The 16,513-nt window shown below is 45.2% G+C and overlaps 6 protein-coding genes across 6 annotated transcripts; 5 read left to right on the forward strand and 1 right to left on the reverse strand.

Moving 5' to 3' along the window:
* Positions 1–357: 357 nt before the first annotated feature.
* PHATRDRAFT_37052 (predicted protein) lies at positions 358–837 on the forward strand (the record flags this gene model as incomplete). The annotated part of the gene is made up of 1 exon (XM_002181089.1): positions 358–837. The coding sequence occupies one exon, from the start codon at positions 358–360 to the stop codon at positions 835–837; it is 480 nt and encodes a 159-aa protein (XP_002181125.1).
* Positions 838–984: 147 nt separating this feature from the next.
* Positions 985–1,830, forward strand: PHATRDRAFT_37053 (predicted protein; the record flags this gene model as incomplete). The annotated part of the gene is made up of 1 exon (XM_002181090.1): positions 985–1,830. The coding sequence occupies one exon, from the start codon at positions 985–987 to the stop codon at positions 1,828–1,830; it is 846 nt and encodes a 281-aa protein (XP_002181126.1).
* Positions 1,831–2,516: 686 nt separating this feature from the next.
* PHATRDRAFT_46975 (predicted protein) lies at positions 2,517–8,086 on the forward strand (the record flags this gene model as incomplete). Its single annotated transcript, XM_002181091.1, has 3 exons — positions 2,517–2,569; positions 2,652–6,933; positions 6,985–8,086. The coding sequence occupies 3 exons, from the start codon at positions 2,517–2,519 to the stop codon at positions 7,351–7,353; spliced, it is 4,704 nt and encodes a 1,567-aa protein (XP_002181127.1). The 3' UTR covers positions 7,354–8,086.
* PHATRDRAFT_46976 (endo-1,3-beta-glucosidase) lies at positions 6,833–10,737 on the reverse strand (the record flags this gene model as incomplete). The annotated part of the gene is made up of 5 exons (XM_002181258.1): positions 6,833–7,940; positions 8,003–8,073; positions 8,198–8,475; positions 8,501–9,554; positions 9,780–10,737. 5 exons carry the CDS (start codon positions 10,735–10,737, stop codon positions 7,545–7,547), a joined length of 2,757 nt encoding a protein of 918 aa, XP_002181294.1. The 3' UTR covers positions 6,833–7,544.
* A 3,476-nt stretch (positions 10,738–14,213) lies between these two features.
* Positions 14,214–15,329, forward strand: PHATRDRAFT_46977 (predicted protein; the record flags this gene model as incomplete). Its single annotated transcript, XM_002181092.1, has 1 exon — positions 14,214–15,329. The coding sequence occupies exon 1, from the start codon at positions 14,877–14,879 to the stop codon at positions 15,327–15,329; it is 453 nt and encodes a 150-aa protein (XP_002181128.1). The 5' UTR covers positions 14,214–14,876.
* Positions 15,330–15,623: 294 nt separating this feature from the next.
* On the forward strand, positions 15,624–16,197 carry PHATRDRAFT_37057 (predicted protein; the record flags this gene model as incomplete). The annotated part of the gene is made up of 2 exons (XM_002181093.1): positions 15,624–16,139; positions 16,174–16,197. 2 exons carry the CDS (start codon positions 15,624–15,626, stop codon positions 16,195–16,197), a joined length of 540 nt encoding a protein of 179 aa, XP_002181129.1.
* Between the last annotated feature and the right edge of the window lie 316 nt (positions 16,198–16,513).

The raw sequence follows: 16,513 nt of genomic DNA on the forward strand, positions 1-16,513 counted from the left end.
TCTTGACACAGTCAGGTCCCGGAACGAAAAAAGACAAACTGTAATCATGAACTCAAGGTAATCCTTGTTGCCAGGATAAAAGGTCATTGTGTCTATCAAAATAGATGCCTCTTCCAATCATGGCCCAAGTCACGATATGAATGACCTTTATTAAATACCTAAATAAATAAAGGATCATCATTAATTACTCGTGACTACCATAGTCATTTGCTCATAATAACGTAGTTTTTGGGCACTGCTCGAGTTTTCCTAGAGATCGCACAGGGGTAAACTAATTTCTACCGGACACAAGTCGTATAATTCTCCATGGCGCTTTCACCGTCAATCCACAGTCAGCTGCTTCCACCGTGGGCGACCATGAGCGACAGCGAGAAGGAGACGGAACCATCTTCGGATGTTGCAAGCGCATCAAGTCTCCCTCCTCTTCTCCTCGACGAAGGTGGGGATTACGCTGTTGGAGAACCCGTAGGAAGTAGTCTTTACATGTACCGTGATTTCAGCACCGTCAACGAGGACGATGAAGATGCACCAGATATTCCGCCGCCTACCCCGAGCACTCGTGGAAACATGGAAACTTCAATTCGGGTCCAAAAGTTTCCTGTAAAACTGTATGCGATTTTAGCTCAAAGGGAGTTTAACGACATTATCGCATGGATGCCGCATGGTCGTGCTTGGAAAGTGTTGAAACCTAGTATGTTTGAAAGCATGGTTATGCCCCTGTTTTTCGAGTATAGCAATTACCATTCATTCAATCGCTTGGTTAACGCATGGAGCTTTCGCCGAGTAAGCTCGGGGTCTGATCGAGGAGCATATTATCATGAGGTACATGGAATTTGAATAAGCTATGTTTTGTGTGTAAGAGAATATTGCGTCGTACCCTACTAACTCATCGTTCATTTCGCCATAATTCAGTTGTTTCTTCGTGGCAGACCACACCTGCAAAAGTATATGAGACGTTTGCCAAAGACGCATAAAAAACAGCCCATGAAGAAAGGAAACGAGCCAGACTTCTATGTTTTGGACAAGGTGAAGCCGCTACCGGCCTTGGAAGATGCACCAGTTCCGGCTGTCGCAGCAACAAATATGACAATGCAAGCCCAAGCGCATACTCAGATGCATCAACCGCGGCAGGCGAGCTCATATCACACACAATCGCAAAGTGGTCCACAGCATATTAATATTGTGACTCCTCCGCATCCGTCGACGGACCTCATGCAAAAGTCATGTATTGGTCGGGCTCGGCTCTCGTCAAGCTACGATACCCAGCCGTACAGTACTCCTGAATATGCGATGCCACAAGTTGATGAGTATGACATGTATCCCCAGATGGATCATTGTCATTCTTTCAATCATATCTCAATGCAGGTTGTGCCACCTCCTCAGAGTGGAGGCATGGTGGGGTTTGCCGGTCCTCAGATGCAGCAGAATACCAGCATACGAGGAATTCATGGTCTCAGTATGCGCCAGCCTCAGTCGTACCGTCCGGCGCCTCCGACAATGGAATCGGTGCATTCTGAGCAAAGGCATGTGTCCGACTTTTCTCCCCACACCATGCAACAGCCGACTGTTCAGCCACAGCATCATACAAACGATCCACAACCATTGCAGAGACATGCGCTAATCACACATCAGCACTCGGACGATTATTACAACTACCAGCAGCAAATGAAGCACATGCAACGGCTCCAGGCACAACAACAAAGTATATACCACGAAAGAGGACCTCCAATTAATGGAATGCGTTCAAGTTCGCCCGCGCAAACGATGAACATACCGCAAGGAGACTACATCGGTGTCCATCGTCCACAAGCCCAGCGTCCGCAGTGTTGAATTTGAATAGTATTTACAGAGCCAGTACGGGATGCGAATTTATTCATAACTAAATGTAGGCAGTATTTCTTGTGTAAACTTCGATTCCATAAAAAGATTGTTGACGTTGCGATTTTTTTCTTAAGCACCTTAAAGTATAAATGGTGCTCCTTGGTATCGACTTGTTGATACTATTGTAAGAGATGAGGAACTGACCTTCATGGTATATTCTATTGGGTAGTAAAGGAAATTTATGGGCATGGGAATTGTTATGAATGGGTTGCGTGTTCGCGTACCATAGAATTTTGACAGAGAACCAAGGAGCACTATCCCCAACCACATCTTTCGACCGCGTCACATTTCAGGTATGTCAGGCATAATCACTCGTTCCTTGAAATATTGGAGGGGGATGGCAGAGCTGGGGATAGTAGCTTTGGTAGGGAACGCCCAAATTGCTTTTATGGCCTAATGCAAAACCAAGGTTCCTGTCAAGAATATTACAGGGAACATTAAGTACTAGAGAGGAGGTTCCTTTGTGACTCTCTGTACAATATCTTGGAAAAACGAATCAACACTCTGGATGGGCGGGCGTACGAGCGACTGATCAAATTCGATACCAACAAAATTAGCTGACGGTTACAAATGAAGTTTGTCGCTTTTGGAGTCGCGAGAACGACTAGACTGACTGTGAGATCTGTCCGTGGTTCATGTCCGGAGCCGAACCGAGACGACGCGTCTTTTTGCTTTTTTCCGTCCAACAGTAAAAACAAAGGACTTTCCTTTCCCACAATCGACCAACTCACTGTCACATCTTTTCAAAATTCTTCTCTCACAGTAAATAGATGCTCTGATAGGGAGATGCCACCGACGTGTAAAAAATCGAAGACTAGTTCTTCAATAGAGACTGAAGTCTGGAGAGATGGCGTTGATAATGCGAGTCGTTCTCGTTTACGCCAAGAGCTTAACCTGTTGCACAGTGAGATGGAAATAGCTCAATATGGGAGGACGGTGAACGGGCAATTTCGAAAAAAAATGCCTAGAAAGCAATCTATTGTCCGAACCAAAAAGCGAAAAGACCTAGAAAAACGCGAAGCCAAGCAGCAGGAAATATTGGATGTAGTGGACACTTCACACAAACGACTTCGTGGCTCGAAAGCCGCTCAAGACTACAAAGTAATCGAAGGCAGTATTGTGTTTGGAACCAAAACCCAGGTAGAGACACAAGAAGAAGACGGTTTATCTGAGGTTTCAAAAGATGCAGGAGATGGGGAAAGGGAACACAATTTTGCTGAACCTAACGAAGGGGGTGAGTGTCCGGATACATATGAAAAAAGTGATATCGAGCACCCTGAAGAAGAAGTGGATAGTACCCACCTAGCCAAGGTTTCACCCCAGAAAACGTCTGGCTCTTCAGAACCGCGAAAGAGATCGCTTCATCGCCTCAAAAATTTCAAATCGCAACGTATGGCACACAAGCATGGCGATGCCCTAGGGGCTCACGCCCGTGGACAGTCGAAACTTGCTATCGAAAAGCTGAAGCAGGTTGCTCGGGAGGCGCCCTCTGCCCCACAAGTGTATTCATCGCTCGGAATGGTTTATGAAGACATTCTGAAAGACAGCCGTCGTCGGCATGAGACGGTAGATCGATGCCTCGATGATGACAATTTATCTGAGCATAGCCCTTTTTTCTCATCTTATCTAACCGAGGCCGGTGCGGAATTGGATTCGTCTTGCCATCGTAACTCAGCCTTCACTGACTTCTCTGATGCCTTGCTGAATGAATTAGTGGACATTGCAAAGAAAGCTTACGGATCGTACCATATTGCTGCCATTCTGTGCAAAAGAGACTACACACTCTGGGTACGAGCCGCTGAAATGGCCTTGGAAATTGCCCATCTTCATTCATCTGTATTGGTTTTGCAGGGCGTTTCTGAAAGCGCTCAAACATTTCACCAGTCCGAATCGGAACGCTGGTTAAGCGAAGCTAAGCGCGACTTTGAAACTGCCGACAACCTTCATCCTCCAGGCATCGATGTTCCCGCAAAGCTCGCTACTGTGCTGATAGAGCTTGGTTGTCTTTCGGAGGCGCTAACTCTGCTCACTGACTTGAAAAATCGGAAGTCAAAAGCGGACGCTTGCTCCGAGTTTGAGTCAAGTTATCAAGCGTGGCTACTTTACGCAAATCTCATGCTACAAATTGGACACGAATGTATTCAATGGGAGAAAGGAGTCCAAACAAACCGAAATTACATGTTTCGTCGATGGTTGCGGAAATTTGCATCAACTTTCAACTGGCGAGAAAGGCGTTTACAAGCACTTTGCAAAGCTCTCGAAGCTGCAGCAGGATCGACGAGTAGTGCACATTTACTAACGTGGCTTCAAAAACGAGCCGAAGATCTCCCATTCGCGACAACACACGATGACGAGAGCCCTACTAGCACTGAAATGGTGGAGATTGATGTGCAATCAATTATGAGAGGTAGAGAAAGAGGTATTGAAGAAGGCGATGATTCATATCACTTGACATCATCAAAAATAGAGCAAGATCTCCTTCTTCGTCGCAACGAAGCAGAACTGGCTGACTTTGACAAAACGACAAGGGATATGATTGTAGACAATGCGTCCATAGCGGTAAAGCGACGTGCATCCATTCGCAAGGAGCTTATATACCGCCACCAACAGCAGATTGCGGATTTGTCCACCCTTGACTTAGGAAGCAGATTGAGAGAGACGAGTGTAGCTGATGCGTTGAACGAACGTGGAGGAGTCGCATGTGGGTTCATGTCAAGCCACTCTATTGGCGCGTCTTGTACTACTGTTTGCCAAATTTCGTCTATATTGATGCGTCACATGATCTTTTTGCATTTATTTGAAGGAGCTGTGTTGGTGGGAGATACTGTTGCTCTCTACATGAAAGAGCGGGCGGCTAGACATGAGCGAAGAAGCGAATTCCTTAGAATTCGAACTGCTAAGAGACTTTCTATTAGCAACAGGGTAGTGCAAGACGAGGCGTACGACGAAATGCACGACATTGAAAGCGATGATGAAGATATACTGTTATCGGACGAGGACCATCTAACAAACGAAACCGGTATATTTCTTTCTTTGAAGAGTGGGGCTTTGCCGCCTGAATTGCTAGTTCTCAAGTCTTTGGCGTATGTCGGTATAGGTGGAAAGGACTATCTTGCTGCCAAGGGTCTTGAGTCGGTCAACGCACTGGTCCAGGAGCCAGATAGCTGGTTCACTAAAGACACGAGACGCGTGAAAAACTGCGGTACATGCTGGGAAAGCTTTAGACAGGATATGACGGAACCCCTTCGCAAGACAACCGCGCTGTCGCTCACGGCTAAAGTAGTTGGGGAAGTAGGGAAAATGCGTGAAATGGCCAATTTTTTGAGGCCCCTGTTTGATGAATATGAAACTGTCCTTTTTGCACAAGGCTTTGTGGATCAATTGATAGAAACGCTTCAATCAATGCCATGTTCCAAAAGCACATGCCATACGTTCGACGTTATTGTCGCCGCTTCACGCTTCCGCCTACAGATTGCAGCCAAAATAATATCATCAGGGCGTGATAAAAGCAAAAGTACAGCTCTGATAATATTGTCGTTGGAGAAGTCGTTGTCCATATTGTCAAAAATGTGGAGTATCGAAAGGGACAGATCAATTCCGGAACCATGTGTTACTTTACTGGCAGTTGTCGCCGAAGCTGCAAGGTTGGTCGCGAAGCTACAGATGGGCTCTGATATCACTCAAAGTTCGCTTGAAAATATATATACCCACATTTTAAGAGCTGTTTCGCATATCTGTGATCACGATGGCCTCGATCTTACACTGGACTGCAAGGATGATGTGCTGGAGTTATTGTCAGAGGCTCCGTTCGCTGTGTCTTGGATGTCAAGCTCGCATGAAGTTATTGCATTGCGATCGTATAACATGTGCGTCGCTAAGAACGTATCGTTCTTTTCTGGCTGGGAGAAGGGAGAATTTGCTGAGCAGCTTTTGCGCTACCGCGAGGTTCCAAACTTGTTTGGAGTTACAACAGCAGATTCTAGAACTTCTGGGTTTGTAGGATTATCTCTTGAGATCGAGCTTGAGCAGGTTTGGCACGTCATGCATAGTATTGTTCCTGAAACATCTGCTTTCGACTTCAGAAACCAGTTGATGGCAGTGCGCAAGACTCAGTGGTATGAAGAAACAAAAGGCGATATAGAGGCAGCAGAGATGCGCTTTTCTATTGCCTCTTTTGGGGAGGATTCGGGCCTGAGTCTCCTGTTGAGTTTCGCTAAGATTTGCTTGGAGCGAGCCAAGTTGTCGCGTTCAGAGCTCGAGAAGAACAAAAATGTGCTGAATGCTCTCAGTATTATTTTGCCTATTTCACAATTCTGCTTAAATACGAAAGTTTGGGAGTCTGCTATAGGAAGCGCTGCTGCTGGCGCTAACGGTGAACGTGTGGCATTAGAATTTAAGAGAATTCGCAAGTTTGGTATGGGAGGCACGGTGCGTCCCTCAGGTCGCGAATCGGCCAGTACAAAGAAACGTGCCTTGGAACCGCAAGGGAGTGAAACAAGATTCCGAGGCTGGTTCGAAGGGGAGAACAACAAATATCCCATGCGTAATTTTTTGAATATTCCTTGTAGTTCATTCAGAGACGCCTGGCATTCCTGTTCAGGCGATGAAACCGTTGTGTCAATCGAAACGAAAACAGCTATGCAAAGGTTGGCGAGATCAGTGGGACTTCTTCGAAATTGTTATACGGAGCAAGCGATAGAGCGAGCATCGTTGAGTATTGCGACTTTGCTTCTGGATCTTGCAGCGAAACCTGGTTGCCGCAATCCATTTATTTGCATGCAACAAGCTACTCTTTTTTCAAGCCAAGCTGCGAAGGGAGGGACAAGCGATCAGCCTTTCAAAGTTTCTCTTCCAAATCAACTCGCGGTCCAGCCTGCACAAGCATTAGCAATCCTTGGAAGGGCCGACTGCTTACAGGCAATACACTTCTGCGATGAAGCTGCTTATCTATGTTGGTTTGTCGTCAGTCTTTGCAGACAACGACGCGATCATCGACGAGATGATTTCGGGTGGACTCGTCAGTGGAAAATCATTGCCGTGTATGCGTACAATGTAAGTGTTGGGATTCGATTAACGTCAAATTTACTCAACAAAATAAGAGAGAAATCCTCAGAATCAGGGTTTACATGGAGTTCTGAGTCTGTGAAAGAGCTGCAACAAGCCAGGGCCGATGGAATTGCGTGGAGTGCTACGCTTTGTGGAGACGGCAGCGTCCAGAAAAATAAAAATACTGAAGAAGACGAAGGAGAAATAGACGTAGAATCATTTTCTCCAGCAATCAAAGTTGACCGATCTACTGGATTCACCGAAGTAGGCGATGTGCTTGCTGATGCACCGGTGCTCAACAATAGTAACCCTTCAGTTGGGCTTCAATGTTCGTCTTCAGAAGAATCTCCCATGAAGCCCGGACCCTTCCTCCCTGATGCTGCCGGTAACTATCTTGAATCCTCGCCAGGCAAGCTTCAGGGCTGATCTCTCAAACATCGTCGAACTTTGAAAAGTCTCCCCAGACATGCAGAAAAAGACTTTTTTCTCGAATTATGTGCAGATAGCGGTTCCAATAGAATCTACATTGATAAGAAGTTAATCTAACTGTTAATCCCTTTCATCACTTTTCCGAGATCTAAACTTCTGTTGGCTCCCACTCCTTCGTTGTAAAGTTATCATATATTACAGCAATCGAGAATCAACCCATCGTCTGTTGGACAACAATTACCACTAAGTCCACCATTGCGGCATGAATCATAGTTCAGGCAAGAGGAATACTTTATAAAACGATCATGCACAATAGTTGATGCTTCAGATTTTTTCTCAACCGCTGATAATGTAATCATAGACGGCGAAAATCCTTTACGATTTGCTATCCAGAACAGCAATTGGCTTTTGCTGAGTCCGGCGTCGAGTTCAGCGCTGAAGACTCCTTGCGCTTCCTCCCAGGCCGCCTGAGGGTCCATGATTGCGTGATCCCCAACAACAAAGCCCCTCCAAGCCATCTCAACTTCCCCAAGACCATTGAGTATGTTTGTGTACTCCTCAGTGACATATTTTCGACTGAATAGCTCTCCAGTAGCCGCCGTAAGTGGGATGAAATTGATCATGTGCACGTAGAGCTGTGACGTACCGAACCAAGTTGAGCATATGACGTCAAGCATTCCAAGGTTTCCGACCATGTAATTTTTAGCAAACGAATTACTATAGACACCGGTCACCTCTGTTTGATTTGTTGACTTTAAAGGTATCATCTGCCAGTATGTTTGTGCTCCACGTATTTCTGTAGCCAGAAGCAATCTGGCGAAGTCTGTCCCCTCCGACGTACTTTCATTTGGAGTTTCCGCTTCTTTATGCCGAACTAGCGACCAAAGATATGCTCCGTAGTAACCATTGACCGCCTCACTCGAACTCTCTTGCGACTTTCCATTTCCAAACGGAAAGAGACCAGACGCAAAGGAGTGACCGTCAAACCATGACTTATGCCGCGCTAGAGGGAAGAAGGCCCCGTTGCCCGTCTGTGACGCCGAATTAGAATCATGTGCGATATCATAAAAGATACTGAACGGAACAAAAAGCGGATAAGGTTTGCGAAGAAAAGTTGTCCTAGTATTTGGATGTTTGGACTTACGCATCGACCTTGTCTCCGTATTTCAAAATGAACGAACGATCTAGTCTTCCCAACACTGCACACGCATACAATATGTAGCCGTAATGAAAATGGTGATCGTTGTATCTGCCGTTTCCGAAGTCCCTGTTTGAATCTCGAAGGCCGTCGACACTCACCATTCCGCCAAAATTTGTATCGTAGACTAGTGAGTCAGAAATGTTGCTCGTCAAAAACTGCTGTAGGCGACTTGTCAAAAGGGAAAGCGTCCCGTTGAAGATCAAATCTAGCCTTTTCTCTTGCGATTCAAAGAGCTTGCTATTGTTCATAACATTTGTATTTTCATCGACTTCAACGCCACCAGTCCGGAGCACGTCCGCAATGTGCGCGAGCTGTGACAGACGAGCGATTTGCTTGCCGAATCCGTAAATATTCTCGGTAAGAGTTGGTAAGGCCAGGTTCATATCTTTTTCGAGACTTTCAATGAGGGTGGATCGAATGTTGAGATCAAGGTACGCCTTGTTGCTATTCGATCCCGTGTCTCCATCGAAGCCCAGGGATGGCAGGTTTTCATCGTATACCCAAGACGATCCGAGAATAGGAGTCATAGTGCCTTTAATACACTTGTAAGCAAGATCAAACGTTTCATCAGGAAGTTGCACGCTTGAAAGAAGACTCTGCGCATGATGAGGCAGAGCTAGCATCAGTAACGAATCGGCTGCGCTTGCGCTGGTTGCGGGAGCAAAGGCTTTCACTCCAAAGTCAAATTGTATTGTACCAATGCAACCAGGAGAGGAAGAAGACGACAGAACGGATTTCACAGCTGACTCCGAAGCGGCGTTTGTTCCTTTTGCTCCCGACAAGAAATTTAACGACTTGGTGGCAGCTGACAATGCAGAATTATGCGCCGACGTCCGAAACGACCAGCTCACTTCCCCCGAAATAGGGTATACTCCAGCATGATATATCAAACGCTGCAGACCAGTTGACTTTGTTACATCAATTACATTGTTGGATGGTTTGGAAACTGACGGAGGAATATAGGCGAGCCGGATAACACCTTTGAATGCGCTCGATGCTGTAATTGTGGTCTTTTGGATTTTATCGAATTGCAAAGTAACGGGCTCGGAAGCAAAGACAATCCAATTCATGCCCTCCTGTGTTTCCAGTATAAACTGAACTCCATGGAGCGACATTTGGCTCTCTTTTGAAGGATCCGTATTTTCAATGCTGTAACACACTCCATAACTTAAATAGCGATCTGTATCATTCCTTAACGCCTCGACTCGCGGACAAAACGTACTCTTGAAAATGGAAAGTGCCCGAATTTTTGGTGTCACATTATCATATCTGAGGGTAACATACGGACTACCTTGAACAAGATATGATTCCCAAGTACCTCCATTCATAGTAGAGTATTGCACTGTCACACTCAACGGATCAAAGGCCGTGATATGGCGCTGACTGGTAGATTCAACACTGGCGAAAGTAAGGTCAGGGAAAAAGTCATCGTGAATCTCCTTAGGTAATTCTCGTCGATGACTTGCTGGATAAGACACTTGTAACAGCTCCTTGGACCATTTATACGCGTACGGGTAGACAACAATTGGATACGACAAGCCGCGATCCGCGGTCGTAGGCAACACTAAATTCGTCCAAAATGCGCCGGTTGGAAAGGGAAAGATAAAAACTCGGGAGGGATCCTTTCCTTTGTATACGAGACTCGGATGAAAAAGGTCTTTGTCCAGAACTTTAGAGACTGGGTCGCCGTACTGTGCCCGATCCACCCAAGGAAACGGCATGCGAAAGCTCAACTCTTCCTTGGGTGTTCTTATCACTCTCCCCGACTGGCCTTTTGAAAAGAAAATAACCGAGCACAAGAAAGCCAACAATGTTAGGGAACCCACAGACAAAAGAAGATAACCCATAGGATGCTGACGGCGTAAATTGTTTATCGAGAAGAATCGCAAGCAGGATTTGGGCTCCATCCGTTCACTTCGACTCGAGTCGATGGGCCGTACGCCATTGACATTGGACATGACAATTTGCTGAAAGTCCTGCTTTGCAATTTTTGATCGATCATCGTCTTGCTCATTGTCGGTTGGAAGCAAAGATTCGCCTACCAACGAGTCTTGATCAGTTGGGACGGACACTGCGTTTTCCCGGCGGTTGACTTGCGATTGGTCGTCAATGCTGCCGTAGAAGTAGTGGTATTGAGGCCGTTGGTTTGCAGCGCCGCTTTTAGAGTCCGGTGTCTCCATGATGTTCTAATTCTTACGGGCCTGAAGTGACTTAAAGACAGGTATATTTCAAGCTCTTTTCTCACTCGGAACTTGTGAAAATCAACTAAGAGAAATATCGGTCTTTTAATTCGAAGGTGCTCTGTCGAACAAAATCTGGGAAAGGGGTACACAAATTGTAACTTGCTTTCACAGTCAATACTCTTGCTGAGGTCTCGGTTTGCCTCGTGGTGTATTGACTCTGATTGCACGACAGCAAGATCGATGGGAGCGTTTCTTACGTTTGTGCCAAGTTAAGTGGGGAACGCAAAAACAGCTCTGTTTAGTGCGCACATTGACACATATTAATTTATTGAAACGAGAGGAGACGGTTCTGAAGACTCGAAACTGACAGTGATTTACTCAATTCCACTTAGGAAATCGAATCACAACACCGTTTTACATAAGCTCTCGATTGGGGAGAGACAATAGCTGGACATGCGAAATTTACTCGAAGACGTCCATCCTGTGAACAACGTAATTGTGTATCATAACTGTGTTTTTGCTGGATAACTGCAAGTTGGCGGCTTGATTCTTTGAAACTACTCGAGAGAGGTAGAGACACAATAAGGAGAGACAACGATTCAGCACCAGCAGCAGAGAGTGAACGTGGCAACATCTTAGAAAAATATGAACGTAACAGCAATCCTTAAAACAAGGACAAGAAAACTTCAGTGCTTCAACAGTAAACACAAGAAGATGGTTACAAAATTTGTTGCTTTTGCAACTCGTCTCTTGGCAACAAAATCAATCCGGGTGCGTCATGGATGCACACTATCAGGTCGCAAAGAAATACGTTTGGCGCGATTTTTTCCGTGAGCTTTGCCTCACCCCGTTCTCACTTTTTGCGCGCTGCCAACAGGCTTCTGCTACTCCTTGTTCTTGGGGGACTGTGAGTCTTTTACACCGCTTCTTCGGATTACAAGGCGAGGAGACACACGATGACACAGCCAACAATGTTCTTGCTAGAGTGGTCAACAAAACTCCGAAACCAATTTCTCCTGCATATGAATTGCAACTGCAACAAGCTAGACAAGCGTTTGTACAGGAGCATTATTTAATCATGACGGGTCGAATCCACATAGCCACTGCAGCACCATCTGCTGGATCACAAAATTTTAGATTTTGTTTACGTGAGTCCCTACAGGCTTTTCAACACATTCCTGTCCACTCGAATGAGGGCATCAACTATATGACTCTTCCTCAATAGGATGATCTAATGTAAAGGCTGATGAAACCTTTCTTGTGGTTATGGAGTCCCAATCTCTACAGTTAGAAAATGTTTTGTATTGGCGGAGGCAAAGATGTATCCCAGTATTGTTGTTTGTGCACAAAGAACTTTTCCACGTTTCGCAATAGCCCGTGCGCTAAATGAAAGCTTATTGCTGAAGTTGTACTACCTTAATTTTAGTGACAGCTTTTATGCAAGAACATGGCTCATATTAGGGCTGCTAAGGTCTAAACTGTTTCCTGATATTTCAGTATGACAAACATAGAAATGGAAATCTGTTGGTTATTTTGCCGTAAGATTTTAAAAACAATGCTATGAAACCATACTTGTTTTTTCTACTGTTAGAATGGGCAGAATGAGTTAATCTCACCGTAGTCAATACCATACATTGCATGCAGGACGTGATGGTATGTAAAGCAAGCAAGATTAAAATACAGTTGCTGTGACACATTGCCTATGGCACACCACTTGATCCACTGCCACTGCATTTGTTCAGTCCTCTCACATTATTGTTTGTAGCTCAGAATCTCAAAGTCCAGATCTGAATGATTGACAACCAAACAGGCGCACTCACAGAGTCTTCTGTGCCGTTGAGAGACCAATGCACCAACAACATGACAGCTCCATCGGTTCCATTGTTGAATGCCGTGACTTGGTATGCACAGTACTACTGGCCACTACCAATGTAATCCAGACCAACTGTTCCATTTCCTTGAACAAAGTTGTTGTTAACCAGTGTAGAGCTGACCAACAATAGAGCTGCCAAGATCTCCGGTTTTCGATGGAAAAACAATAACATAAACATGGTACCAGCTATGTTAGACATCTGAGACTCTCTCAAACACTTTTGTTGTTCAAGCTTATCTAGACTAGAATCCCATGCTTCTTAAGCTGTTAGTTCCACATGAACACAAGTATCAATCTCTGTCAGGGTAGGCAACCATGCCTGGAACCCTGACATGACTCCTCTGTAATTCCAAAGAATTACGCAATTTTGTCTTACATTAGGAACATAGATAGAGAGAGTTGTTTTGCGGTTGTGACACAAATGTTTAGGCACATCATCAACAATCAAACTGTTTGTACATAATTGATTTGGGCACCACGGCAACAGGTCTTGCTAATCTCCCGTCATGTCCTACACTTGAAACACATCCAAGATAAATATTATACCGGTGACTGGGTTGTTGAATGCAGTACTTGGTTTATACTTATCCCAATAAGGTATAACCATGCATTTCTGCCTGGTTGTACTGTTTATGTGGAAAACCCTCCCCGTAATACATGTATCCGCATGAGGGGCAAGATCCATGCAACCTTTGAATCTTGAACTTGTTGATCCTGCAACTATGCAACTAATTCCACGGTTTTCATTGGCTTGAATCCATTGCTTGTTTGACTTCAGTCCAGCAATTGATAGCTTCATTTAATATCAAACAAGGATGACTGACAACATCTTGTTGACCCCAATGAGTCAATTGCGTGTTTTGTCTTCAAAAGCAACCCTCTGTTTCATTATCTTGTTTGAGAGACCAAACTGATAACCTGCATCGGTTGCCTCATCTGTTACATAGTACAACCAATGTACGTACAAGAGACAGGAATAACGCAATATCAACAATACCTGGTAAAGCAAGTGGGCGTTATTATGAATGACCTGCAATACACCTAAGCGGACTTAGGGACTGTAAAACTCAGCTTGCTTATGACGCTCCCCACGGGTTAGATAGCGGATACAAGGACCTATGCTAATGCAATATTTGGATCAATGAATTTCTAAAACAATGAGAGGAAGATTATTCTACTACTAGTCCATGAGAATTGGTCTGTCCATACAAATGAAAGACCTCTTACCATGTGCCAGATAATCTTACTCCCACATAGAGTAATATCTTTCCTAGGTACAAATCCCACACAGAACCACTTGATGAGTAACCAATCCTGCTTGTCACTCTCCTTGTAGTTTGTGGGACTGTGTCCTATTCTCCATCCTTGAGTTCAACTCCCGTGGCTTCCGATACAGGACACCCCTGATCATACCGCGTTTACATCGGGTTGTACAATAAGGCCAACATAAAGGAAACAATCTCAACACGATTCCCACCTTGACTCACATTTCCATGGACAGTGTTAGATGTCTCTTGTCCCAGGGACATGTTGCCTTGGTGTCAACTGGAAAGTTGGTTTTGAGTACCGCATTGCGCGATTGCGCGCATGCCTTGAGTCATGACACCCAAGGCAAGTTGGCCAAAACTAATCATGTGTAATTGGTTTTAGATTGCAACAATGATTGTTTTGGATTGGTGACTGGACAGTTGAATGTCCAAATACATCATGTGACTGTTTTGGGTCTCAACCGTTACCATGCTTGGAAGCATGGTTACTATGGCAAACTTGCCCATGGTAGCGTGTACAATACCGTGGGATTGATGAGAATGGTCCACGGTCATGCTTAAGACCGTGGAACTGGACCACGGTGGTTTTGGCACCGTGGAACTTGATGAAATTGAGTAGATTTGGCTTTAGTTTAGAGCTTATAAATCTTAACAACGATTGTGTGAAAACCATATTCGTTAGTTCGTATCTCTTCATTAGAAGCCAGACGAGTCTTGATCACCTCGTGCTGTCTTCAGAAGCCAGGAGATACTTGACCTTTGACAGATTAACAGTCTTGGATTGCTAATCACTTTGCTCCCGTTTGTTTGGGAATTGTCTGGTTCTGTGACAGAACGGCAATAAGACAATCCGTTGGGTAAGACCTGTGGCATTGTTGTTGTTTTCGGTCTGCTGACGAGTTGATCGAATAAATTGTTATCTCGCTTGTCCTTGGTGCACAAGATACTGTGTTTTCGTCTGGTTTGTCCTTGGTGCACGAGATATTGTTGTGTGAATGACCCGACAGTTGCGTTCAAGAATCATTCCTGCTTTGAACATGGACCCGCTTGAGCATGTCCTTGTTAACCTTTTGGGTGCCACGTCATTGGACTCGCCCTATCATCGTTTCTTTGCGGAGTACGGAATTACTCAGGCTAGTGAGTTGACTGCTATCACTGAGGCGCGCCTTGCAACCATCTCATTTGGTGTTGTGGCACCAGTTGCTGGAGATGGTACATCCACCACTGTTTGTATGTTTCTTCTGCCTGCGCAGCAGGATCGGATCATGAAGATCATCACTTGGTTCCTTGCTCAAGGACCCAATGTTACAAATGCTACCTGGTTTGTGTTGACACCAGCTATGCTTGAATACTGGCAACCGGCATTGGTCCCTGTTGCATCAGCTGCCCCGGCTACATCTGTTGTTGCCTCTGTTGCTAGTGTCTATTCTACTTCTGTGCTCACCTGAGGACCAGTCCTCAGGTGAGGACACTTTTCAGACCTATGGTAATAAACAAAGAAATCATTATTAAAGAAAGTTACCGCTACGGTTGTCTTCAGCATGCTCTAAAACGGCTTGGGGTAAAGTAGCAAGCTTTAATATCAAAAAGTGACAGAGAAATGACCGTCAACAGAAAGTTCATCGATTTTTTTTTCAATTTTTTGGCGGGTAAAATGGCTTGTCTGGACGTCAATGAAATGGCCATTACATCTCCAATACTTGGTTTGAGTCATGTAAATTAGGCTTGGTGCATTGTCAGACATGCCAGTGAGGGATCCTAGACTTAGAATTGGAGGGAAGGTGACGGCAAAGGCTTGTCATGTTGTGCATCTGAGCGAGTGTGCACGGAGATATGGCGTCAACAAGCACTCCAAGCGGCTTGTTGGAACGGTTCTAGACGTCACGACCACCCCTGTATCCATTACAACTGGGCGTACCTCTACTTTGATAACAGCAGTTTATGATTTTGGAGAGAGTTTGTTCAAGGAAAAAACACTGAACATTCGGAGTGTAAAGGCATTTGTACCGCCAGAAGATGAAGGAATGTCCTTAATTGAGGAATTAGCAGCAGAGGCTTTGCAGGCAGCAGAAGCAGACATGGAAGCCGGAAACTTGATGGAAGAAAGTGTCGAAGCCCCGGTAGCCAAAATGGTTGAAACCCCGGCTGACATAGAGCCCGATACCTTGGTCGACACAGAGCCCAATACCCCGGTTGACACAGAGCCCAATAGCCCGGTAGCCGAAATTGTCGAGACCCCGGTTGACACTGATACCTCGGTTGACACAGAGTCCGAAAACCCGGTAGCCACAGTGCACCAAACAGAGTGGTATGTGAATGAAAGAAAAACCCGGCTGGATGTGAATGGCCATGTCTATGTTAGGCACTTCCATATCCGTACTTCAGTTGGTGACCTTATTGGTCAAGACTCTGACAATGGGGTGAGATTTTCGCGCCTCGAATATTTTCTGCTCATGTTTCCGCCGACCCAGCTGACTACTATGTGTCGGCTTACAAATACTCAGCTTGCACAGCAAAACAAGAATCCAATCACAACCGGAGAACTTCTTCGGTTCTTTGGAATGCTCATACTCACTACAAAGTTTGAGTTCAGTAGCCGGGCCCAACTATGGTCCACCACTGCACCCTCCAA

The sequence above is a fragment of the Phaeodactylum tricornutum genome, chromosome 12 (genome assembly GCF_000150955.2).
Source record: "Phaeodactylum tricornutum CCAP 1055/1 chromosome 12, whole genome shotgun sequence".
Lineage (NCBI taxonomy): Eukaryota > Bacillariophyta > Bacillariophyceae > Surirellales > Neidiaceae > Phaeodactylum > Phaeodactylum tricornutum.